General features: G+C 40.1%; 2 protein-coding genes and 1 long non-coding RNA gene across 4 annotated transcripts in view; 2 read left to right on the top strand and 1 right to left on the bottom strand.

Moving 5' to 3' along the window:
* The first annotated feature begins 5,221 nt into the window (after positions 1-5,221).
* CTXN2 (cortexin 2) lies at positions 5,222-10,724 on the top strand. The gene is made up of 2 exons (XM_063412191.1): positions 5,222-5,353; positions 9,943-10,724. Exon 2 carries the CDS (start codon positions 9,997-9,999, stop codon positions 10,243-10,245), a length of 249 nt encoding a protein of 82 aa, XP_063268261.1. The 5' UTR covers positions 5,222-5,353; positions 9,943-9,996; the 3' UTR covers positions 10,246-10,724.
* Positions 5,904-26,226, bottom strand: LOC134558395 (uncharacterized). Its single transcript, XR_010082347.1, has 5 exons — positions 26,129-26,226; positions 17,303-17,393; positions 14,978-15,017; positions 12,772-12,842; positions 5,904-7,141 (listed from the first exon to the last, which is right to left on the bottom strand). It is a non-coding gene; the product is annotated as an uncharacterized LOC134558395 (long non-coding RNA).
* The window catches only part of SLC12A1 (solute carrier family 12 member 1), a 45,269-nt gene continuing 33,442 nt past the window's right edge, over positions 14,445-26,271 (top strand). The window contains exons 1-6 of one of the 2 annotated variants that reach the window (XM_063412185.1): positions 14,445-14,855; positions 19,251-19,385; positions 19,584-19,659; positions 24,846-24,941; positions 25,524-25,663; positions 26,138-26,248. In XM_063412185.1, coding sequence (XP_063268255.1) covers positions 14,445-14,855; positions 19,251-19,385; positions 19,584-19,659; positions 24,846-24,941; positions 25,524-25,663; positions 26,138-26,248 — 969 coding nt within the window. Of the gene's footprint in view, positions 14,856-19,250; positions 19,386-19,583; positions 19,660-24,146; positions 24,243-24,845; positions 24,942-25,523; positions 25,664-26,137; positions 26,249-26,271 lie in introns of both variants that reach the window. The other variant, XM_063412184.1, reaches the window with a different exon arrangement.

Below are 26,271 nucleotides of genomic sequence, written 5' to 3'. Positions count from 1 at the left end.
ATTCTACATTAAAAAGTACAATTTCTTTGGTCTACAAAACTCTGTTGAAAAATGTTTAGGTTTTTCCCTAGGAAGACTCTTGTGTATAAAATGATTGATTTTTTTTTTTTAATCTACTTACCATAGCTAAGTGAAAAAAGGAAACCACTGTCTTTCCATGCCATTTGCTGTGCTGAGAAAGTCTCCTTTGTTACACACTATTGGTTCCTCCTGGGAATATTTAAAAATTATCTTTTGATATAGGGGCTTCCAACATCTCTTCTGCCTCTGTTCATGTTCTTACAGGAGACACACATGATTTCTGAGGAATATTCCTGTTAAAAGGGGATCCTTCATTTAGTACAACACTGTTACAAGTGTTCTTGATCTGCTGTCCTAACAAATTCCTCTTGTCATCCCCTAATGTAAATACTGTTCCACAGTTATAGGTAGGGTGTATGGCATAATGGTTGTACACTTTAGCAAGCTGAGAGTTGATACCACTAATTTACACATAGACTTGAGGATAATGGAATACTACTAATGTTCCTGCATCTATGTAAATATAAGCAACTGTAAAGTAACTACTATTCAAAGTGTCTTTTACAAGTAGTTACTGAGGTAAAATAATTATGTGTATTTTAAGTATCAGCATTCTTTTCAAAACAGTACTCTCCAGCAAATTCAAGTCTCAGGTCCTCAGTGACAAACAAGGCATAGCTCCCAATATGGTAATGAATAAATATGTATCATCCTTTCAGAAAGGATCACTTTAATTTGTCTTTTGTTTATCTCAATTTTTTTGTTTTGTTTCTAGTTAAGTCATAATCAAAAGCAGTTCATCAATACTTTTATCAGATGAACTTGTGAAAAAATTCTATGTTCATGAAAGTCAGTTTGTACAGAACTTTGGAAAATGGGAATTTTGAGCCTCATAGCTTTTAGATCCATTTGACTTTTTTTTTTGTAAACGACTGTTTTCAGTTCTCACCTACATGATGTCTGCATGGTGGACATGTCACACATAATTCTTCTTGTGTTTGCCGTGGTACCTAAATGTGCTTAGCATTTTAGACCCTGTCCCTTCTCCAGGAAGCCGAGCTGGAGAAGGATTCCTTTAGCAATATATTTGCTTTGTAAATATTTTTACTTCCATACCTTATTTGAAGATTCCTTTTTGCACAGACTCAAATATTTCCAGACCAATCGGCACTGCCTAAGGCTGCACCCAACCTACACTGCTTTACTTTGTGCTAAAAAATTAAATTAACCCTACTCTGCAATTGGCATCCTCTTTTGCATACTTATAGTGGACCTATAGTAAAGCAAATATTATCTTCCCCAAAGGCTCTCTTTGCATTTAAGCAGCATCTTTCCAGGCTGAGAAACAACGTAGTATCAGTCACACAGGAGACCTGCTATACTTGATCTGCAGGGACACAATTTCTTTGTGCCCCATGGAAAGCCTACATCTCCTTAAGTCTCATAATTTTTTTTTAGTGTTGTGCAACCCTTAACCCAGCTTGAGTCTCAGTCTTAATCACTGATTTTTTACCCCTAAAAGGCTGCGTAAGACCAGACTTTTGATAGCACTTTTACTGTTCCCATATAGAAACAATTCACATTACCCCCTCTTCCCCCAGACATTCCTCTAGATGCTGAATTATGAAAGAAAAATCTGAGCAACCTGCTTTTTTGTTGGTCCTTCTTCTACTGTCAGGCTGAGTGCCCCTGACATCCCCACCTCTGCTTTTCAAGTGGAGCAGCAAACACCTCCTTCCTGCAGGTCAAAGGGAACTCATCCCTCCCTTTGCCCTGTCCCCGCTGGCCGAGGGGAGCAGCTGGGGACACTCCGGGGCCATTTGCTTCCTCGGGGACGAACTCTCCCGTCACACCCACACAAGGTGGCACTGTTGGTTTTCACTGTGTTCATGCACTCTTCCACCTTCCCCAACGCTAAGGGGGTGCGTTTCAGCCTTCTTCACTTTCTGAATCCCTGTGCTTTTCCTGTTTGAAGAGTGGGCCTAGTCAGACATTTAACAAGGGGAGAACTGCTTCGTAGGACTTGTTTTTGTGCCTCATTCCCAGCAGTCACCAAAGCAGTGCCCTACAGACCCACGGGGCTGTAGACTCTACATTGCTGGTGATCAGTATCTCTCGTAAAAGCACAACCTTTGAACAAGCACAAATAGAGATTCGGATCTTTTAAGACTATGTAAAAATCCCATGGTAGAAGAGAGATGCTTATTCTTTTAAAAATGCTAAATACCTTGAATTATATGACATAATTCCAAGTTGCAACTGTGATCAATACATAAATTAATATATAATCCACCCACTTTTGTTGTGTGCCTCTATTACTGCTTTTATCTCCCCTATATACTACTGCTTTCTGCTTATGAATATTCTCAAAAAACTTGTTTAAATTTGCTTAGGAGGGGAGTTTCAACTTCATCTGTTTCTTCCATGTGCAATATTCTTCACTGACTCTGCCCAATTCAGCCCATAAAATTTGTAGCAATTGAAGGGAGAGTTTGTTTGCTTGCAAAGGAACACTCAAAGAGCTGTTTAAAGCTAAGCTGAAAAGCAAGTTACAGGAGAGTTAGTTACCCCTCAAAACAGTTATATTTTCTTGATACCTATACCACTCCAGTGATCCTTAAACATTAAAAGTATTGACCAGCTAACAGCTCTTAGACTTCCACATTGCCTTTCACTCACTGGCATGCACTTGGCTTTCAGTGTCTTGCCCAACCTTAAATTAGTCCAGTTGAATTTGCCAACTCAACATAACAAATTACTAGATGATTATAAAATCTCTATTTCTGATCAAGGGCTCTCCTTTGAGGAAACACAGCACTCCCTAAATAAGGATCAAATCAACAGCAAATATGATTGAAGTCAGATGAAAGTGATAGTAACAGCCAGTTGAACACAAAAGATGGATCCTGATAAAGAAATTGAAAGCAAAGAGTAGTGAATGCTCCCTTTGTCCATATATCCAGAATGATTCACAAACACTGCTCTCCCATTTGCCTTACCAAAAAAATCACTTTTTCCATGCAAAAACAAAACTTGTGATTTTCAAGTGAAAAAGAAATGAAATGTAGGAAAATATTGTTGTTCCATCACTTTTCCATTTTAAAATATACCATCTTGAACAGAAAAACAGTGCTGCTTGTCTGCTCACAACTGGTAGATGAAGAAGGAGACTCAATCCCTATTGCTGGCTGCCAGTTTCTTTTCCAGTTTCAATTCCAGAAAAGTAGATCTTCAATACATAAAATCAGAAGTCTTCAGAATAGAACATGAGTGTCAGATTCCTAGAAATAAACACGATTTCAGCAACTTCTGCCATGCCAGAGTACAAGAGGGACAATTATCTCAGTGTTAAAAAAAAAAAAAAACCAAAAAAACCCCACCAAAGTTCAATCCTGTAACAAGACAAAAGGATAATGTATCTATAAGAAATAATATCCCACAAGTAAACATCTTCCAGGAAAATGGTAGTGAAAGGCCCAGCATCCATGCCTAAATTCTGGCAGGAGAGGAAAGATGCACCCCCTCAAAATGTGTTTCTATTGTCAGTGCTGTCCCTCACTCCCAGCCACAGCAGTCAGAGTGGTCCTGGCTACTCCCAAGTCATATTTTTAAAAAGGTCCTCTAAGTATAGCAACGATCAGCAATTATTAGGAATCCCTAGATTTCTGTTTCTCCCTTAACAATTAATGCTAAGTTGAGGAGGCACTCTGAAATTCTGAGACCTTGTATTTGCTCCTCCCAAAATTTCAAATTATAGCTTTCCATCTAGAGAGAGACCTTCATGGGGCCCCCAAGTAAAGCAGGGACAGGGCTAAAAAAGAAAACTAGAGCTCCTTAGGAACAGCAGGGGCTCTATACACATATTCTGAAAACACAATCTTACACTATTTAAAACTATCTATTTATAAAGTCTTCATGGGTCTTTAAATATGAGAGGCACTTCAAAAATCAGCTTGACTTACAGACATTGTTTATCACATGACTAATGCTGCAACAATAGAAAATTAAACCAGTAACCATTAGCAAGTACATAGTTAACCATCAGTTTAACCATTAGTTCTAACAGCAGGAGAAAGCTGTATTTTGACTCTACCCTGTGCTTAGAAGTTCACTGCAGTCACAGCAGAGGAATCAGGCATTAAAATGGCAGGCAAGGCAAACCCCTTTTTTTTCCAGATCATTTCAGGAAGGTTTAATCTATCATAGTGTTATTGCATGTAGCAAGAAACATGCCGAGTTTTAAAATTATTTTCTACAGAACTATTTCTGTTAGTAGGTCTAGAGCAGTCTCAGATGTCTCATGATGCATGACAGTGTGATACAGACCCGTTCCACTGACCCACGTGCATCCCTGCAGGGGTGTATTCACCCGCATGATTTACAAATATGGAATCACTATCATCTGAAACAGATTTGCTGTTTATTAATGCAATATATACAGATCCAGCTTTGGGAAAATGATTCTTCTTTCCTAATCCAGCTTAAACACCTGCTGTTGTGGCAAATAGAAACCTCTCTAATATACAACCAGCATCAGCTAAACGCAGCTAATGAAAGGATAATAAAGAGAGGTCTATGCTTTAATCGTTATTACTATTAGAGCTGCTGGGACGACCCGAGGCCACACTGCGGGCACAGCCTAAGAGGCTTTCGGCTCAGCACTCAGATGAGCGTGTGAAAGCCTGCCCGCTGTTCACGGCGAGCAGCGGCCCCGCCGCACCCGGCGCGGCTCCACAGGTCCCGCCCGGCGCCGGCGGCGGGGCTGCGCCTCTCGGCCGGTACCGGGGCCTGGGAGGGATGCAGCCCCTCCTGCGGGTACCGCAGCCCCGTCCTCCATCGCTGCAGAGAGCACCCGGCCTTCGAGGCCCCGGCACCGGCCTGGGCGGCGGGAGCGGAGCAGAGCGGAGGAGGGAGGGAGGGAGGGCTGCTCCCGCCGCGCTCCGCAGCGGCCCCGGCCCGGCCCTTACCGATGCACCGCACGTAGTGTTTTGCAGGAAGTTTCCACGCTCCTGGGTTTAATCCGGGCAAAGCGGGGCTGGAGAGGAGCGCGGCTGAATAGCGATGGAAAGGGGCGGGCGAAGAGGTGGAGGAGGAGGCGGCAGCAGCAGCGGCCGTGTTTAATTTTTTAATTAGGACGGTTTGAGCATCTCCCGGCGGGGTCGCATCGCCGGGCGGCGAGGGGAGCCCGGGCGAGCTGCCCCCGCCGCCCGGGACCACCTGGTGCCCCGAGCCGTCGGGACTCCAGCCTGGGCTTTCGACAGCTGGCGAGGCGGGCCGGAGGCGCGGAGCTCGGCGCTCGCCACCATGGGCAGCGCGGGCGCGGAGGACAAGGGTTCGTAGCGCGGCGGGGCCGGCGGGCGGGGCGCGGGGCTGACCTTGCGGCGCCGCCCGGCCCGGCCCGGCCGCACTCCCGGCGGGGCACGGAGCGACGGAGGGAGGCACCGGGGGCGGCGGGGGGAGCAGGGCAGGGTAAGCGCCCAAATCTGCCGTCCCCGCGGGAACGGGGCCGCTGGGAGCGGAGGCTGGGAGCGCCATCCTACAGCAACAATTGCTTTGCAGGTGCTCGGTCTCTCAGCCTCCATCCCCAGGGAAGCAGGCAACACTTTTCCACATCCCACATTTCCAAGTTAAGGATGATGCTAGTGAAGGTTTCATTTTCCTGCATCTCTGTATTATCCAAATCTAGACCACGTATATGAATTCACAACACAGAAGCTCGCATCCAATGAAGACTCCAGGCTTAAATATTTGCTACAGATAAAATCTTATTTTTGCAATTCATTCCTTATTGGAAGGTTGGAAGTCTCACTGCTCGGCTGCTGCTCCTTTGCAGGGGAATGCCGTTTATGTGGAAAAGTGTTTATGTGCCGTTTATTCCGTTTATGTGGAAAAGTGTTGCTTGCACCCTGAGTTAGTGCTGCACAACACTGTGTGGGGCTCTCTTTGCAGGGCTGTGAGCAATTTGCTGAGCATCCATGTCCTGCCTCCACCTCCCTGAATATCCCTGAAGAGACAATGTTCTCCCCAGCCATTTAGAGAATATAGGCATGCACTGAGCACATGAGTATGACAGGTTGGCTGTGTGGTCACACTGCTGCTTTTGCAGCATTTCTGGCCATATGTTGTTAACTCAGGTAGCTCAGACTTTTCATAGAATTCCATATTCATGCTGATTTCTATTTCTAGACTGTTTTATAGGACTTCTCCATTGTCAATCTTTTCATCTTACCACCTTCTATGATCAATTTCTGTAATAGCATTTCTGGAATACAGTTTTGTTTCCCTGAACAGAAATTAAGGGCAAATGAGGTGCTTCCAAATCTCCCAGAGAATGCCTATTGATATGTCCCTTTTCAAGTTAGGTTTGCTGTTACTCAAGCACAAGCTCAGGACTGAAGCTATTCAAAGTACTTTCAGAATGACCAGCTCCATGAACCAGCAGCTGGGCTGTAGACATCCAAGAAGAGAACAGATGACCACTGTTATTTTGTTACAAACTGTCCTTCAGGAAGTGTTTTCAGGCACCTGAGGCTTACTCATGCCAAGAGGATGAATGCTCCCAGCTTGAGATCGTGTAAAGATACTCATTTCCTGAGTACTGAGCCATTAGAAGAAAATCCTGTAGGGGGTTCTGTGAGAAAAGGACTGAAATCCAGAACACCAGGAAGATTATCCTAGATACTTTCTTGATATTCTTAAGTCTCTCTGGAAACCTGAGAGTAAAGACTAGGTCTGAAAAAAAAATGACACCCTGTCAGCCCAAACCACCAAACAGCTGGAACTGGGATCTTCAATCCACAACAACCACTGGCAGAGTAGGGCTGGTGATTCTGCTAGAATAAGAATTTTGACATCTTCCTTCCAGCTGCCTCACAATATTTAGTACTCATGGTGTTCCCCCAGGTGCAGCCAGGTGCAGCCCCCCAGCTCATACCTCTGTTTTTCTTAGCTCAGTATTAAGCTGTTTTCCTCATTCCTATTTTCTTTAGGACTCTGATCGTTTCTTCTGGCCTCAGGAGGACTTCCAGTGGCCTTTTATTTCACAGCAGGATGTTAAGGAGCCTTTCTTTTTGACAGTGTTAATATGGGTAACGAATCAAAGGAGGAGAAGAATCCTGACCTGTAAAAAAAAAAAAAAAGATCGAGATCTGTCTGGGGCCAGCCCTGACAAAATGGCTCTGCAGATTATTAATGATACAATGACTGTCCCCATGATGGTGTCCTAAGGGCTATCTTTGAGGATTTTGGGATCCAGGCCAGGTTAGTTAGCATTCACAGCCTTCTGACTCAGGACTTTGACAGATACACTGCAGCAAATGAAAAGGTATCTGACTGGGAGAGGACATCTAACCTGTGTGCAGCACTGAAATGTGAAAGCAATAAAAGGGACTCAAGGTGCCACAAGTTTGGGGATACATAATTAGAACAAAATTTCCTGTGAACTTTAAAGCTTCAATAACAATTTCTGAAATTCAGGACAAGGAATAGAAGAACACAAAACTGCACATTAGTGTTTCCCAGATCCAATCCCCCAAGGCAAAAACCACTGTTTTCTCATGCAGCTTTTTCATGCAAACTTTTGTTAAATAAGACTGAGATATCAATTCCTCCACGTTTCAGCATCAATCAAGCTTTGCACAGTGATTTGTCCCATAATGTCTCCTGACAAGCACATAATGTACAAACAAATCCCATCTAATTCCAGTGTGTAAGCTGCAAAATTAGTAAGACTGGAAGTCATATTCTTGGAAAATTACTCTCTGTGGTGAAGAAATGTTATGTCAAACACAAACAGATTTGTCTGGACTCAGCTCAAATTCAGGGTTCTCCCCTGAACCAGCCTACCCCTAACATTCTTCTCAATGTCTCTAAAGGGAGCAACTGGGGGGGTTTGGGTCTGGCTTTTCCAGGTAGTGACTATGTATCATTTTCCTGTATAAGCCTTGTTTTTAATTTTTATAACCCAGGACCTTAGGACTTTTGCAAAGTATTTTTTTGACTGGCTTTTGCTCAAATCAACTGACTTCTAAGATAAATTTGTGATATTGATCTTTCTGTAATATTTTTTTTCCTGCAGAAGGTCGAACTTAATAGAAAAACTGGAAGTATGCCCAATGAAAATCCATATAGCAGGCGGGCTTTACCTATGATGAATTTTCAGAAAATAAATATTGCTTGTTGTTGACATTATTTCTAATTCCTATAGGCTGTAACTGGATCTTTCTTCCAGCTTAACAGGAATTAAAACAGCATGACCCAAAGAGCAGAATATAATTCAAAACAAGGAAGGATCTCATACATCAGTCTATAGAATAAACAGAACATTCGTTGTTATGCTCTGGCAAATGTGTAAAGACTATCAGGAAAGATTATTGAATATCTACTATACTGAGGTTTATTGCAAAAAGAAAGAAATTCTTGTGTTTTGCCCTTTTGATCTTTTTCTAAAATTTTTGTTCTTTAGGATAGTAGCCAAAAACCCTACAAATTCTGAAGTCAGAAAGGGGATACCAAACAAGACAAAAGTTCTGTGCATTTCTGTCTGCTCGGGAATACGAAAAGTTATTTTTACTTTTTCAGTCGTTTTTGCTTGTAGGCTGACCCAGAGGATGGCTCCTCTCAGCCATGGCTGCAGTACAGAGATGCTGGAACTCCCTTTAACCTGGCTTAGCAGTGCAGGTAGCTGAGGCAGTGTAGCCATGGCAGCACTGAGTGGCCTAATTACTCTGCCAAGAAATAAATGGATACTGGCAATTCCCTGGGGAAAAAGAGGTTGAATTGTTAACAAAAAGAGTTTCCCCTGAGGCATGTTCGTTAAATAGGTGTTAGCAAGAGCCAGAAAACCTCAAGTTCTAACCTTAGAATAAAAGTCTTTGTCCTTTGGCACTTTTGATGTCCCAGCCTTCCAATTCTCCCACAGACACAAAAGAAAGATGTGATTCCAATATCTGATGGAAAACCTAAAATAAAAGAAAAGATTCCCCACCCCCAACTAAAATCTATAGGTAAGATCTCCTTAAAAAGACAAATATAAGAAGTTTCTCCTCTCTGGAAACATGCAGAGCTCTCCTGTGGCAGCAGCGGGGTGGAGTTGCTTGAGCATCCTGCTCCCCTAGGACACTCGGCAGGGTCAGGCCCCTGAGCAACGCCAGGAGCACGGGCAGAAATCCTGTTTACTGTGCCTGTAAAAATGGCAGGGTATGTATGGGCAAGACCAAGGAGAAGAAACAAACGAGAGCAAGATTATGGGGAAGGGAATTTAATTCTGTTATCTCTTCTTCCACCAATCCTTGCTCATACACAGGAGTGGACGTGTATAGAGAAAGGTGAAGGAGTAATTTTAGCAATCTGCTCACTTTCTTATACAAGCTCAAAATACAGCATTTTTTTTCTGAAACTGGAGCCCAAGACTTCACTAAAATTGCACACACTGTCGTTTATTTTACAAGTTGGATCTATTTATGTAGACTCTGAGCTAAATCAAGTTAGTAAAATCCACATTATTTAGCTGATATTGCCTTTGAGGTCAATGCAAGTTTAACTAGTTTAAGCACAGAGATGTAAAGCCATTTCAGGAAACACACCAGGTCTCTGCATGAGGAGACCCTTACAAGTATTGCCAAATCACAATCTGTAGACTTGAGCCCAACGTTTGGGCTCAAGTTGTTTGCAACAAGTGAAATTTATGTTTTGAGGAGACAGAAAGCTAGAAAAGTGTGAGTCTGCTGTCTCAAAACAAGCCAATAAATGAATGGTGTGTAGAGGCTAATAGTTGCAATTTCATCGCATTAATTTAAACGTGAAAAAACAGGTCACTTCTACAATCCAAGCTGGTTTTCATTTTCAAGTGTTCATATGCTACAGCTCAGATATGTATCCCCCATTTAGAGCTAACCACACTGATTTGACGTTTCTATGCAGGCAAAGAAGCAATAGAAGTGAAAATCCCACAGAGCCACCAGGATGTGATGCCCAATGATGAGCAGTAATTACTGCAGCAACACTTCAGCCAGCATGAGTGTCAACGAAATGTCTGCCTTCCCTCTGACTTTAGAGCAAAAAACTGGCTTTGCCTTTGTGGGGATTTTGTGTGTTTTCTTGGGACTTCTAATTATCAGATGCTTCAAAATTTTGCTAGACCCCTACAGCAGTATGCCTTCTTCCACGTGGGAAGATGAAGTTGAGGGGTTGGATAAAGGAACATTTGAATATGCTCTTGCATGAGAACTCACAGAATATCCTGCCTTAAATTTGATGTTGATTTCATTTTGGAAACCAACTGTTGTATTTGTTATACATACCTGCATTTTGGAGATACGTTGGTGGCATCCATTTTCTTAAATAAATATTTGTTGCAAAATCAAAAGGTACTTCATGTTGCTTTCATTTGATGAACAGTGAAATGCTAGATAAGAAAAAGCTATCAGCAAACACACACAAAAAGTCACTAGAAAGTTACCATGGCCAGTATTTTAAGGATGAGATGACACCTGGCTCTTCAGAGGAGGATCTCATGTCTACTGTGTGTCATGATAGGCTGAAGAAAAAGGCTCATGAATGGTGATTGTTTAAGTGGTAGCCCCCTGCCCTCCTCATTGTACTTGTGTACAGTGTCTGTACACAGTGTCTGTACTTGTACACTGACAATACAGAGCTGGAGGACAACAAATGGTTGTGGCTTAGAGGAGGTGCAGGAGGTGTGTGTCCATGTTTTTATTCCACTTGGTTACAGAAGATGATTCACTTTAAAGTGGAACTGAAAGTGTCTGGTTAACAGCTCCCAGCAGTAATTACACCAGCCTGGCAGGGCCAAAGCAAACACAATCATTGCTGCTTGCCCATTTTTACCCAGCCCCCAAGGAGGGGTGAGGTGCAGAGCTCTGTACACTCCAGCACTCTCCACAGCCAGTTGCTCTGTTTGTGCCCCTGCAGTTGTGCACAGAGTATGATCTGGACTGTCACTGATGAACTAGTCATGGGAGATCCTATCAAAGCAGAAGTGAAAGAGCAAAAGCAAAGACTCAAATCTGGATATTCAAGGTCACCCTCATACACACAGCTGTTTAGCAAGTGTGACAGTACTTGACAGAAATTCAATTTCATTTTTAAGAAGGCTGGCATAAGAATTTTAGGCACTGTCACTTTTGCTAAACAGATCTGTTTGCAATGAGGAGCTAAGACAAGGAGATCAGTTACAGCAGTTGTTTTCTTTTTCATGTATTCGGAAAAATACATGTTATTCCTTTTGCCCTATATACTAGGCAGAGGCAGACAGTGGAACAGCAGACCTCAAGTGCCATTTGGAACATGAAATACTCAATTGTAGAGAGAGGGATACGACTCTCCTGTCTGAAAAAATACAAGAGAGGAACAGCCAGTATTAATCTATACTGGTCCATTTAAATTATAAAACATAAACAATTTTGTGAATGTAAGGGCTTTCAACTGCCTCAGATTATACATAAGAACAAATTCCAGACCCTCAGAGATTCAGTATATTGCATTTATCCTAGTTAATTTAGCCATAAAATCCAAGGTACATATCAGTACAATGATTCATGTGATCTGTTCTTGCTGGATAGATCATCCACTGCAGAGACCTGACACTGCTTTTCTTTTTATGTGCATCTAATCAGCACAGCTGAGCTCTGGGCTGTCAGGTTACAGTGCTGAAGGTACTTAAGTTATCTGGGTTAAATATACTTCAGTTATCTCTAAACTACAAAGCAAACACATCCAAAGAACCCCAATATTGTCTTATTATTTTTGTTCTTGACCCAATATATTGCTGGAAGCAATTATCTAATTCCCTTCTAATTGCAAAGTTTCATAATTTCCTGCCTGCTCTTTTCTTCATCCCAAAAAGACCGGGAAGTCAGCCTCCCCAGAAACAATACAGAGAACAAAATTTTTCAAAGGCTTTTAAAATACACAGAGTAAAACTTCAAATAGGGTCAGGAGTAAATGGTTTAAAACTGCATGTAGGACAAGAGGACCCCCCAAAGAAGGATCACATTGACCTCACTGAATCTTCTGCATAAAATGCACTGAGCAGATCCTGTCCTGAACTCTTGTTATCTGCATGACTATATATGCAGAACTGAAAGATAGAGAGAATATGATCTGTGCAGAATCAGGCATAGCTGGGAGGGAAATGGAGATAACAAAAGTATTTTCAGGCCCCTTAGAAATTTCACAATGCCATAAACCCAGTAATTGTAATGGATAGGTACATCTGCTGGTTAAAAGTTAACAAGCTAGAATGCCTCTCTAAATCACCATCCAGAAATGTTTTGAAAGAAAGGGATTGGATGGTCAGTTCAGTATATTAAACAGCAGAAAAATCTGGCCAATAAGACAGAGTCTGTAAGGCCTCAAAGAGAGGGTCACACTACATCCATGAATAAAAGAGGCAGATTGTCCTTCCCTAAAAACCCAGGATTGAATGGTAAGTTAAATTACCCTGAATAAGGTAAACTTGATTATTTATGCATAATGCTAGAAAACTAAACACAAAGTTAATGGCAAGTAACAGCTCAGAGACCTCTCGAAATACATTGTGAAAAACAAAGTATTATTTTCAAGAACAGCAGAAAGGTAAGAGACTTTACTTTTCTTAGCAAAACATTAATATGGAAATATGAGAGTGAAATGACAGAATAATTTTACTCGGTAGCAAAATTTCACTGTCATCAAAGAATGAGGATTTCTTTCAGTCATGGAGATGGAAACAAACATAATTTCACTGACCTCAATGACAGAAGATTTGGTTTTGCTGCTTCATGCCTGAAGATGAAACATTTCCTTGCGACTTTAAAAGGCTGAAGGAAGCAGAATACTATGATCATAAATGTGTAATAATAATAATAATAACAACAATAATAATTCAAAGCCAGTAGAAGTAAAATAAACTAAATAAATGTAGTATGTTGTTAGGCATACACAATATTAAGCAGAAAACTAACATAAATGTGAGGGGTGACAAAGTGGTATCTTAGCAGAGAGGTGACAGCAGAATATTACCTATAGCTGATGGAAGAAATAAGAAAATATGCTTTAGCTGTACCTCATATGAAGATGAAGGACATTTGATTATCAGCTCTTCAAATTTGGATATGTGATTTTAGAGAAAATTTACATTGCTGAGCTATAAATATTGATGCCATATTTTATCTTTCAGTGCCAAAGGGCCAAATGCATTTCACAAAATCCTTGAAAATTTTAAATTGAAAAAATCTTGGGAGTTCATCTAGTCCAACCTCTTGCAAAAATATGGAACTTTAAAAAAATGTCTGTAATGGGCTTATTTACCCAGATTTTCAGGTCATATATTTGTTTATAAGATATATTTTCTTTCTAAAACTTTCTGCTTTTACAAATGCTTGCAGAGTTTCAATGTCTAAGCATGCTCTGGTTTAGTGCCTTTGAACAACCTGGGTTTCTACTGAACTGTACAGGTTTATACAACCACACTCCCTCATCTCCTTAGAAATTTGACATATGATTGCCATCATTTCAACAGCTCATTTCAGGGATTTCTAAGCCACAATTTAAATTGCTGCAAAGGTATTTAACGCACTAAAGGCCTTAAACATATGTACCCCTTCTTCTCTGGGGAGTTTCTGGTTGCTTGTTTGTTTTCTTTGAGGAGATCTGTGTGGGAAAGAGGAGAAGCAGATCACTGTGGGCTGCCCCTCAGGGGGACCTAGAGAGACCAGAGCAATGGCCCAGCAGGAATCTCATGACATTCAACAAGGACAAATGCAAATCCTGTACCTCAAACTGATTTAACATTTGCACCATACAGGGAGCAACACTCCTGGAAGGGACTGGGGGAGCAGGCTATAGAGGAGTGAGCCCCATGCTATCCATGTGCTAATTGCATGATCATGTTCCAAGCTTGTGTACATGGATGGTCACCATGTCACCCTGCTCCTCTGTGGGTTTTCATAAAACAGATTGAAACTAGAGGAGTTCTTGGCCCATTTACAGCTCAGCTTTACCTCCCCTGGAGCTTGTACCAAAATACTGCTCGTTTGGTTAGAGGGTTAAGTGCATCCATCACAGATGGAACATCTCCACAAGCTCTCTCTTTAATTATGTTTTGACTCAACAAGTCATAGGCTGACAGTCTCATGGATACTCCTTGAGGCAGGGGAGAGGGAAGAGCTTGTGGTGGAAAACTTATCTAACCATGCAAGATAATAGAAACAGTTTATTTATATCTTTTATAGCAGAAAACTGGCAGCCAACATCAAGAAGACTGCTTAGAGATTCAAGAGAAAATTCTCAGCCCTTCGTTATTTGAGAAGCAAAGATCTGATATGAAACAGCACTAAACCCTTTGCTGCATCTGCAACTGAGTGGCTGCAGCCACGGCAGAGCACACAGATCAGTGACCCAAGGCTGTAGCATCCCTCAAGATGTCAATGAACAATGCACCAAACGTGTTCTTGGATCCAAATGCAAACCGGTTTCAAGTTAACATCATTAATGAAGACCAAGACAACAATGAAACAACCCAAGAGGATGTGGGCTCTGACCCACCACATTATGAAGAAACATCTTTCACTGATGAGACACATAACAGACTAAGAATCAGTTACAAACCAGGAAAAAGAGAATTATATGACAATTTCCGTCAAAATGGGGAGAAAACAGAAGCTAGCTTACATCCCTATGATACTCACAGTAAAATGTATTATCTACAAACTTTTGGCCATAACACAATGGACCCAGTTCCCAAAATTGATTATTATAGAAACACTGGCAGTGTCAGTGGGAATAAGCTCAGCAGACCAAGCTTATTAGAAATTCATGAACAACTGGCAAAGGTAAGTGAAAAGGAAAAATAGAATTTTTCTCTACTCCATTTCCAGACTGTTAATTCTGTTTATTAATAAGAGAAAGTCCTTAAATTCATGGACCTTGCCCAAGAGAAGAAGTACCTACTTACCATATTTCCTTTGGTAGCTGTAGTTCCTCTGCTCTGTATCCTGCTCAAAGAAAAGATTTTTATTAAAAAGTAATTGTAATGTACTTGATAAGAAGAACATATTTTAATCTTGTCTGAAAGTATGGATCTACCAAATCTCTTCTGTTTCACATAAGAGTTAAGATGGCAGATGGTAAATGTCAATTCATAATTTAACCAAGCTACACAATTCACACTTACTCTAAACTTGAATTTTACATCAATGCATAACTAATTTTGACAGATTCCTCCATTGTACTCATTAGCAAATATAAGTATTATAAAAAATATTGTGTGAATCAAATGTGATTTCAGTTAATCAGATATCCAGAGCACTACCTGTTTGTTGCTGTAACAAACCCAAACAGCAAGAAATAATCAAGAACGAGGGTGTTGAGGGTAGCAGACAACACTTTTCAGGTGCTGGTTCAGTGAACAAACTTGAGGTTAATTGTGCACTTATCAAGGCAGGGGTGGAAAGAGAAATATCAGTGCTATAGTTAAACTGAGACTAAAAGTGTCAATATGTAGCAAAAACTCCTGTTCCTTTTTTTGAGTTAGACAATTGTGAAATGAGAAATCTTGAGACCAAACAAGCTCTCATACCCATTTCACTCAGTTTTTCATACTTCAAGGTCTGAATAATTTGGACAAGCTTCTGATTTTTGAATGGTGGTCCAGATCCTGTTCAGACTTCTGTTCTCTGGAGATTGTTTTTTCCTACCGAGGGTTAATAAAAGTAATGAAATCAAGAAAAAATATAGCCATTAGTAAATTAGGACCTGACTCTTTAGGTTCTTATTAGGGCAGCTTCCTAGTTTTGGCCTGACTTACTCAAATAAAGCTGTCCACAGACCTGTGCAAAATGGCTTAAAAGGAGAAACATTTCCAAAGATGAAAACAAAGCAGATAGGAAAAGAGAAACATACTAATGTAATATCCCTACTCATTTGTACATGTACAAGCTGCTACTCAAAGGACTAAACATATTTCCATGCCCAGAAGAAGTTTCCTCTTATAGAAATAATTTACTTCACTAGTGGTCAGATAGAAGTAAAACTGTATTTTGGCTTTGAACATAATGCTGAATGAATATGTACTGAACACCAGCATATTAAAGGATTTTCAGTTTTGATGGTAACCAGAAAATTCTGGGGGTTTTACTGTTTTATCTCTCAATGGTTTGTATATTTTAAACAAAATTAGATGACTGTTTTTAGGGGTTTTTTAAGGTTTTCACTTAAAGACTATTAAAAAGAAGGCAGATTACATCACAGAATAAAATGAAGAGAAAATTGTTTCACATGTTGAGACTATTCGAAAAAAGAGAAAAGAGCATAATCTAACTTGGAGATTTCTGGACTTTTTCCAGTATCCATCTTACAGAAAGATAATGTTATGCCTTTCAAAATAGGAAGGTGAATGTCATAGGTAATGGATTTTTGTTACACTGGTAACTTGCTGTGCCCTTATGTGGGTTGTGGCCCTGGTCTGGGAGCACAAGCACAGCTCTGGAACAAACGATGCCCCATTAGCATGGCTGGAGCCCATTCCTGGCTGTCCCATGATCCCACTTGGTGACCTTGGACAAATCACTTTGGTCTGCAGAGCTTTTGCTGAAGAATAAACAAACGCGAGGTCACCAAATAGGAGCTTATTAGTGCAGGGAATTGAGATGTCTGGAAAGGCAGAGCTCCTCTCAGGAGGCACAGGCTGTAGTGCACTGGATGGGGCTCCAGCCCCTGGCAAGGAGGGGAGGAGAGGCCCCCCTGAGTGTGGACAGGAGTTACAGTTATAGCCCAAGGTGCACTTCTGAAGCAGATGCTTTATTCCTTTTTTACTTAACCACTAAAATCTGGTTTACCACACCATACCCCAAGGCAATCCCGCTCCCCTCACCCAATATGAAACTCAAATTTTTGAAGACAACTGTTCTGTCAGAGCCCATTGCAAGATTCTGATAAGAAGTGGCATATGTTTGACTTCAGATTGCTAAACATCACATAAGCATTCCCATTGTGCTTTGATGCTGGGCTTAACATCAGAAGACAAATATTAATATTTAATACTTTTTTAATATGTAATTTTTCAAATGTCAGAATGTAAGGCAGGCTAAAAGGAACTTCAAATATCTAGTTTCCACACTGCTGGAGTCAAATGTGTGTCATCTTCTAGCAAGATGTGTCAGTTTTTGCACATATTAAGCCAATTAAATCCCTAAAAAATAGTCTAAGTGCTATTTCACAGCTGATGGCTGGTGATAATTACTTGGGCTTAATATTTACCCTACATAAGAAATAATCTAACCTTTCTTCCTCTTGGCTATTCTCCACACTTGTTCTGGAGATTTGATGAGCTCATCATCTTTAGCCCCAGGAGAGATGAAGACTAAACCATTCTGAAACAAGGAAAGGAAAATGTTTGGGTTAGTGGGGTTTTTTTAAGCAGTTAACTTTTTATTTTAGTAGCTTTTCAAAATGTTCTGTCACTTTCATTCCACATCCTTAATGCATGAGTAGCGCAGGTACAGCTGCTTGGTAAATAACCAATCATTCACTAAAGCACACCAATTTAAAATGCATTTATGGAAGGTTTAAGGCCATAATTTATGATAATGGCATAGAGAGCACAAATTAATTCAAAGTACAGAGGAAACAACTTGTTTCAAGTACAAAGACCAAACCCTTTTAATTCTTTTGTCTTTGAAATTCTAAGCACTGTAGCAAAAACCCATTGTATTATTCTGCTGATCTTCCTTCATTGACTTCAATCATTTACTGTATCTTGAGCAAACACAGACATTATTATTTCAGGGTAAGAATCATCAGAATTATCTAAGTATCTCAAAAGAGCGTAAAGTCACAGCCTTTCAGCAGATCTTGTATTCCCACTTTTCTTTGGGCCAACAGGGCAATAGGCACCAAGTTTAGCCCATGTCAAAACATATTATCCAGTCACTTATTTTTCATTTATGAGCACAGTCTGGGATTTACTGTGTCAAAAGCATTCTAAAACTTTACATCATTTTGGCTAGAGTCCCCATCCTTGAGGGGCAAGTCCAAACATTAGTATAAGAGGCATATACACTTGGTCTTTATGTCTGTTTTGGGTTTGTGTGTTGGCTATTTTTAAATTTATGGACAAAACATAGAAACAACCTTAAAGTGAACCAAGATTTAAAATCTCATGTTTCACAGAATCAGAGATGTCTTTCCTCCTTGACCTGCTTAGTTAATCTGGAAATATCTTCATCACCCTCCAAAGCCTAAAAGCATCTTGATTCCTCTCCAGGAGTGGTACCCACTCTGACTCTGCCAGACTATGGCAACGTGCAGGGTCCTTCCTGAAGGCCTTTGAGGAGGACCCAGAAAAATCAGGCAATTGCTAACCTAATGCCAATTCCTCACAGGAACACTGAGAGCTCTGAAAAAAACCCCAAAAAAACCCCAACCCCCCACCAAAGAGTTAAATTAAAAGATAGTTACAATGAGTATAAATCTCAGCACCATGACTAATTCCTACTCAAGCTACAACAAATATATCATGGGGCAAAACTGCCTCAAAGATTCTGGGGCAAGAGAGCTGAAAGGTAAAATACACATTTATGTCTGTAACTGAACAATCTAAAATTCTGGGCTTACTCTGGTTACATCATAAATATGGCAATTCCTAATCCTATCTGCTATGGTAACACCAGTGGTGGCTAAGCCACAGAAAAGATTATTCAATTTCCACATTTCACTGGCATTTCTCTAACTGTTTTCAGGAACAGGCTACCCATCTGCTGCTGCAGTTATGTTTGTACTTCATTCAATAGGAAACGCTAGATTTCATGACAGAACTTAACCATGCAGCACTCAGTCTCTTTTCACTGTTTGCAATTATCCCTGTTTCTACACTTAGCATTATTCATAAATTGTTGTAAGAAGATGCAGAGAGGCCAACCACAAGACCCTAATTACGTCAGATCCTCTACTAAAATGTCAACACAACATATATATGGAATAACTTACAATAAAAACAGCTTAATGTCAGATCAGGTAATAATGTATTTACTCTGCATAAGTGATTCTTCCATCTCCTCCTCTTGTTAGCAAGCCCACCTGCTGATGCCTGATGTGAGCACAATATTTCTCTCTACTCCAGGGACTGTAAAACCTGATCTTTGGAATTCTTTTCTCTTATGTCTCCCTTATGCAGCCAGGTGTCCTCTGCCTGGCACAAAAATGTGTTTGTTTTCTGTGTGATCCTCCAGAACATTGCCGTGAGCACCGGCTCTGTCGAGAGAGTGGCGAATGGAGAGAGCACCGCTGGAGATGAGACAGCAGTCAGCAAGGAGGAAGAGAACAAAACAGGATTTGTCAAGTTCGGATGGGTGAAGGGTGTGCTGGTGAGAACCCTACCTGCATTTCTGAAAATATAATTAAAAGAAAACAAAATCAGTTCTGTTACATTTAAGTCTTTGAGGAATAAAGAGAGGGAGACAGACTTCAGCGATGTCCAGGGTAAAATGCACTTTATCACCCTTCTGGTTCTAAACATTACTTTCAATATTGAACTAATGCAGATATTTTTCTTTAAAACCTAGGTAAGATGCATGCTTAATATTTGGGGTGTGATGCTCTTTATTCGACTTTCCTGGATTGTAGGTCAAGCAGGAATTGGTATGTATCTTATTTAATATCATTTTCAACAGTGAAAGGGATAAAGAGGATAAACTACACATGATCATGATTAATATATAATCTGAGATGTGCATTTGCATGTTGAACTAAATAATGTTTTCAAATGCTTGCCAGGGTAAAAGACATTAATCCTCCAAACTATTGGAATTTTCCAGACTCACAGCCAAATTACTGCTTAGAGGCATAGATCTGTTAACTATGCATATGATCATCACATTTGAATATTTCTGAGCTTTAGTGAAATTTGTATTTAGATCCTGTAACAGATGTAAACTTTATGACTCGGGCCAATTTCTAATACGTGCGTACAGAGTTAACCTTTAAGAGTTCACACTTTGCTTATCTGTGAAACCCAAACCTTGCCATCTACACATTATAAACAACACTTCTTCACACTTCTCTGCCAAGATGAAAACAGAACTGGGAGGAGGTCTCAGCTCATCAGGATTTTGTTATATTTAACTACAGAACAGCATTTGATACTAGTGTACTATGAAAGACTAAGTTTTAAAAACTCTGCTACAGCTTTCATATAAATGAAATAAGTACATTTCATTGTGTGCTGTATCTTTGCTTCTTCATTGTGCAATTTAATTAATCCAAATTCCAGATCCCAGATCCCAGGGAGACTGGGCACCAAGGCCTCCATCCAGGATATTGCAGTGTTCAGTGGAACCAGTGAGAGAGGGAAGTGTTCCCAACACTGCAGGTGTCCAGCACTGCAGAGCAGCCCAGCGAGGGGCAGTGTCCCACAGCTGGGTGCTGCAACTCCCCCTGTAGAGCTGCTGCTCTGGGGAAGCCCAGACACCTGAGCTGCCCTGGCAGTGTCCCTCTGTGATCCATCACCATGCAATCAGAGCAATGGGACCCTGATCTTTGACTGGCCCCAGATGCTATAAAAACCAGCAAAGGCAAGAGGTCCAGTTTGGATGGTCACAGAATGGAAATATTCAATTTTTCAGCTCTGCTGGGCTTGGATACAAGTCAGTGCTCGATATCAGATTGAATATAACTATCATTCACATCCTTGTCAACAGAAGTGAAATGAAACATCTCCAAAATTTTGCAGGGTTGAAGTCTCATTTCCAATAAGCAGTAACTTCATAGAAATTTCACTTGAGCAAGACTGAGGTTTTAATGAAAAAAATAACAAATGAAACACTTATTAAGGAAAAAATCACAAACTTACAGAAACACAAATAGCAAAAGAAAAGCCAACCTAACAGCAAAAGACCCAGAACTGAGCGGAAGAACTTTACTACTTCTGCAGTGCTCCACGCATGGCTCCAGCAGTGTGCCTGACAAAAGGGTGCTTTCTGATTTTATGATGCATACCAAATGAGCACATACAGCCCAGGGCACTCATAACTATATGCCTTGCCATGAAAATTCTGCATCTTAATATTGCCAAGACTTTGCTCTGGGGTTTCATGCAAAATTAGTTTTTAAGGGCAGTTTAGTAACTTATTGAGATCATCAAGAAGTATTACTTTGTTTTGAGGTGTGAGAATAGCCATAGGCAAGAGTAATTCATTTTGGAACAACTTACTTAGGAGCCATATGCCTGGTTTTCAATCTAAACTTTAATCAGATTTTAACATTAATTTGCACCAACATCAGTTACAACCTTTCTGCTTTCATTTTTAATTTCACCATTTTAACTCATTGATAAGCAGGCTCTTCTTGCTTATGGTTTATTGCTCTGCTGTTGCTTTTTTAAATTGCATGTGTTATGCAAGGGGGTTACTTTTACTTTTGAAAATGAGACGTCAAATTCTATTTGAATAATTTCTCAATGCATTTCTGGAATGCCTTATAAGCAATAAGCTTTAAGTCCCCAGTCAAGCTGCTTAAGGAGAACAGTGATGGAAGCTCATCATCGCCAAGGCTCAGGGATTTCACTGGGTACTGCTACTAACGTGGAAATTAAATGAGACAGTTAAACCACCATCTGGGCACCATTTATATCCCCATCATTAGAGGGCCAAAGAGAGACAACCCAATTATTTCCATACTCTGATAGGCTGTCTTGGACAAAAGCTCTTCCGAGGGAAAAAATAGGATTCTGCAAGGTTCTCTGGCTATCATCAGCTAGGAAAAAAGGGACAGTATGGTTCTGACAACATTCCAGGTCCAAAACCAATCTGCTATTTCCACCTAATACCTGAGGACTCTCTAAAATCTGTATTTGTACCTGTACATGGAATGGTTATATAAAGACAGGTAAAACCCCCAAGTTTATGCTACATGCAAATCTGGCCCCAAGTATTAAAATTATGTTACATTACATTATATTACAATGATGTTTTGGTTAAGTCACTTTCTTTTATGCACTTTTCTTGAATGCTAAAATATATTTTAAATTACCATTAAAGCTTTCTCATGAAGATGTTACAATCAGATTAGGAAAATATCTGACCCTATATATCATATATATGTTAACAATATAAATTTTGAAATGCAATAGAATATCCTTGAAAAGTATCCTTAGGATGCACGCACACGTAGCAAATAATTTTAAAACTGCTTTGAGAATTATGTGTCTCAGTTTAAGAGTTAACAGCTCTTAAAGTCATATCCAGTCACTTCTCAGACACAAAGTTTGCATGGCTGAACAATATCCTTCTAGGAAATGGTAGCTGATCAAAAGGAATGACCATTTGGAATTTTTTTATACAGCCCTGCAAATAAAACATTTGCATGACTGGTTATAGTAAGAGTTTTGAAATCAGTAAGATAAATGTAATTTATTAGCGGCTCAAATCACTTTAAATATCCTACACTATGTTATATATCACTTATGGCTTACATATTAAATTGCTCTATCTTAAAGGATTGTGATAACATGGCTATAATTTAAGCAGCAAAGAACATTAATTCAGGGACTGGATGTCTATAACCATCCAGTATGAACTGAACTCAAGAATCTGATCTGTAAGTCAGATGGTAGAAATACAGCAGATAAATCAATAAGTTTTTAGTACTTCTAGCTCAATGTCAATTGTAGGATCTAAGTTTCAATTTGGATGAGCTCTGATCAATAAATACAGCTACAAGCAATGTATATTCTCCAGTTCCACACTGAATGCCTATAGAACCCTATGGAAACAAGACTGATATTCCATAAGCCTTAGCAAGTTCAGATAAAACTAAGAACTGATTCCAGGCTTGGCACCGAACTGTAATTATTTGTTTTTTTCTCCTGGTTTTCTCCCTCCCTTCTCATAGATAGGAATGAGAATAAAAGCAATAAAGTAGAGAGAAAAACATTATCTCTTCACCTGACTTGAAACAAAAAGGGGATCTGGAACTACAGAGACAAACTCCTCTAGGTAGTGTCAGAAATGTAACAGCAGTGGCTGCAATGGTACCTTGGGAGGTGCATTTTGTACACAAACAAAAGCTCTTTTATTGGGCAGGCAGTCTAGCCCTAGAATATGTAATCCAAAGAGGCTGTGGGATCTTTATCCACAGAGATTTTCAAGAGCCAGCTAGCCAAGGTCATCACTGATTTAATCCTGTGCTGGCAGTAGTTCTGCTATGACTGGGAGGTTGAGCAACAGACCTTCAGAAGTCACTTCAAACCAATGCTCGTATGACTCTAAATCACATCCTGCTCCTATAGTCTCTAGCAGTTTCACAAAGTTAACAGAAACCCACTTGTACAGCCAAAGACTGGAAACACTCTCAGATTTCAGTCTTACACTGAAGCCCAGTTACCTATAACTAATCACCTATGACTGATATACTGATGTTTGATTATCATTGTGATGTCAGCTAAATAAAAGAAAAATAGTCTAAGTTCTCTATGACTATGCATTATAACAGGTCATCTGTTAAAGTAAATAGCATCTGAAAAGCAGTGTTTCCATTTTCAAGTGTTTTGTGTTAGAGTAAAACTACTTTTTGCAGGGGAAGAGGCAGATGGGCAGAAAGTGGGAAAGCCCAGCACTTGACAGCTTAGCAAGTGAGGATGTGGGAGGCTCCCACTCAGGTCTTGTCCCTCTGCCTGACAGGCTCTTTGTCCTCATGCACTGTGAATCTGTACATTCAGTCTTCATCTGAGTCAACATTTAATTAACTGATGACAGACAACAGCATCGTTACAAGAGCTCTGGTTAATGTGTCTATCTGTTCATTTAACAAGCCAGGATGTGTGTTAAAGGCAGATATAAGCATCCATGTAAAGGGATGCCTGTTTGTTTATTTCCTCTATTCTCTGGAAATCATAAGAATTCCTGGACAGGGTACTCCTATAAGAAACAATCACTGCTTGAAGACTGATGGGAATAATTTACAATCATGACACAGACTTCACAAAAATGTTCTGTAAGCTGCAAGCGGTCAACAAACCATCTTTTCAGTTTATTGCTCTGATTCTGGCCTGAAAATTCAATTCAAAGAAAGAATGATTTGTAGGAAACATGGAACATGAGTAAAATATTTTATCTTCTTATTACTAACAGGTCTTGGAGTAATCATAATTCTTCTCGCCACGATGGTAACCTCAATTACTGGGTTGTCAACTTCTGCAATAGCAACTAATGGGTTTGTCCGTGGAGGTAAAAATCTTAGGGTTACTAATGCTTTCAACCCCAGAAGGTATTTATGTATTATTTTCGTTTGAGACAAACCAGAGGGACCATAAACCAAAGGGCACATCTAATGGAACTGCAAGGTAACAATTCTAGCCACTTCTCATCCCAATGTCACTTCTAATAAACCACGGATTTCAGTTCAGTCTGAGAAGTACATTTCAGATGTTCCTGCCAACTGCTGAGCAAGGGATGGTTCTGGCTTTTCATGGAGTTCTTTTACCTTTCAGCTGGGCTTTCCTATTCAGAGCATTCCAGGTTGGACATTCTTCAACAAACTGAGCATGAGACATCTCTTCCTGTCATTTTGATCAGTGGATATCTTCAGTTTAATGCCTTCTTTATAACACTCCTTACATTTCAGCCCCTCCTTGGAAGACGGGTAAATAACTTGGCTGTAAAACTCCATGTCAGGTATTTTGTGAAACAAAGTTTTGGTGCATTTCAGAGCCTTTAAGTTATAATTGGTCTGGTCTAAGCCCTGTGGAAAATGGAAAGTTCTTACTACATCACTAAAGCAGAACAGGTACTGGAATACATTGCATATGCTTTCTCTTTCGGATCTTTCAGGTCTTGGAATCATAGTTATTGCTCTGAGTGTAGTAGTAACAACACTGACATGTATCTCCATGTCTGCCATTTGCACTAATGGAGTAGTAAGAGGAGGTAAGTGAATATGATCTCATGAAAAACACAAAAAACTGCAAATTCGAATTAGAAAAGTAAATGGAATTGAGATAATTGTGTTTTAAGCAAAGAAATAATGTGTATATTTGCAGTGATTTCTCCCAGTGTATCAACAGCAAACTGAATTGTGTATAGATTTAATACAAAAAACATTAAATGTTCACTGCATCACTATGATGCAGGAACTTAAACAATGTACCACAGAATGTGACCTTTCATGTTAATATTGGGATAGATACATTTAAGTTAGAACCTTTTTGGAAGTGAAGTTCTCTTTCCTTTGTGGTACAATATCATGCATCATGAAAACTTATAACAAGGTCCACTTTTGCATGCTAATATGCACTAAAAAGATTTCTGGAATAAAGAGGCATACTAAAAATTCTGAATGCAGAACCAGCACATTGTTTTTTTGTAGTGTCCCCTATTAATGTAGGGCAAAGATTAATTATATTGTTAGATTAAAAGCACAGATTTCTCCAGTTACAGTTTTGTGGGAGGAAAATAAAGCAAAAGCTGAGTGTTTAGTTGTGCTGAAATAACAATCATTTCTGTCTGCAGGTGGAGCATACTACCTTATCTCAAGAAGTCTGGGTCCAGAGTTTGGTGGATCTATAGGACTGATCTTTGCCTTTGCAAATGCAGTGGCAGTTGCCATGTATGTAGTTGGATTTGCTGAAACAGTTGTAGAACTTCTTAAGGTAAATACAGATGTTTCATGTATATGATCAAATTGGTTCAGTTTTGTTTTGTGAGGTTTTTCTTTTTTTGGGGGGGTGGTAATGGTGGTGTTTGTTTTACATAATGTCTTTGCATAAGTGGTGGTATATTTTAGTTAAGGCTTGAGGGGCACCTTTAGCAGAGAAGCTGCTGTGTCTAAACATGCCACAGAGTGCTGCTTCATTATTTCTACCTGTTGAAAATATTTCATACATTTCATGACAAGAATCTCAAAATCAGAACAGGAACAGACATCCCATTAGACAGCCAAATAACCTCAGCTCCAAAAAGCCAGCAGGAACATGACACACAAACACTGGGTCTCACAAATCTCTCAAACTTTGACAGCTCACTGTCTATTCTATTTCTATTCTATTTCTATTTCACCTGGTTACTTGATCCCACCAGTTGGGCAGAGAAAGACTGGTTCTCATAACATTTCTCACCCCTTTCAGGAGAGTGATTCCCTCATGGTAGATGACTCCAACGACATCAGAATCATAGGGACCATCACTGTGGTGTGTCTGCTCGGCATCTCTGTTGCTGGCATGGAATGGGAAGCAAAGGTAAATTTTTAAAAGAATATAAC

Source organism: Prinia subflava, chromosome 15 (genome assembly GCF_021018805.1).
Source record: "Prinia subflava isolate CZ2003 ecotype Zambia chromosome 15, Cam_Psub_1.2, whole genome shotgun sequence".
Classification (NCBI taxonomy): Eukaryota; Metazoa; Chordata; class Aves; order Passeriformes; family Cisticolidae; genus Prinia; species Prinia subflava.
This window is presented reverse-complemented; position numbering and strand designations above follow the sequence as displayed.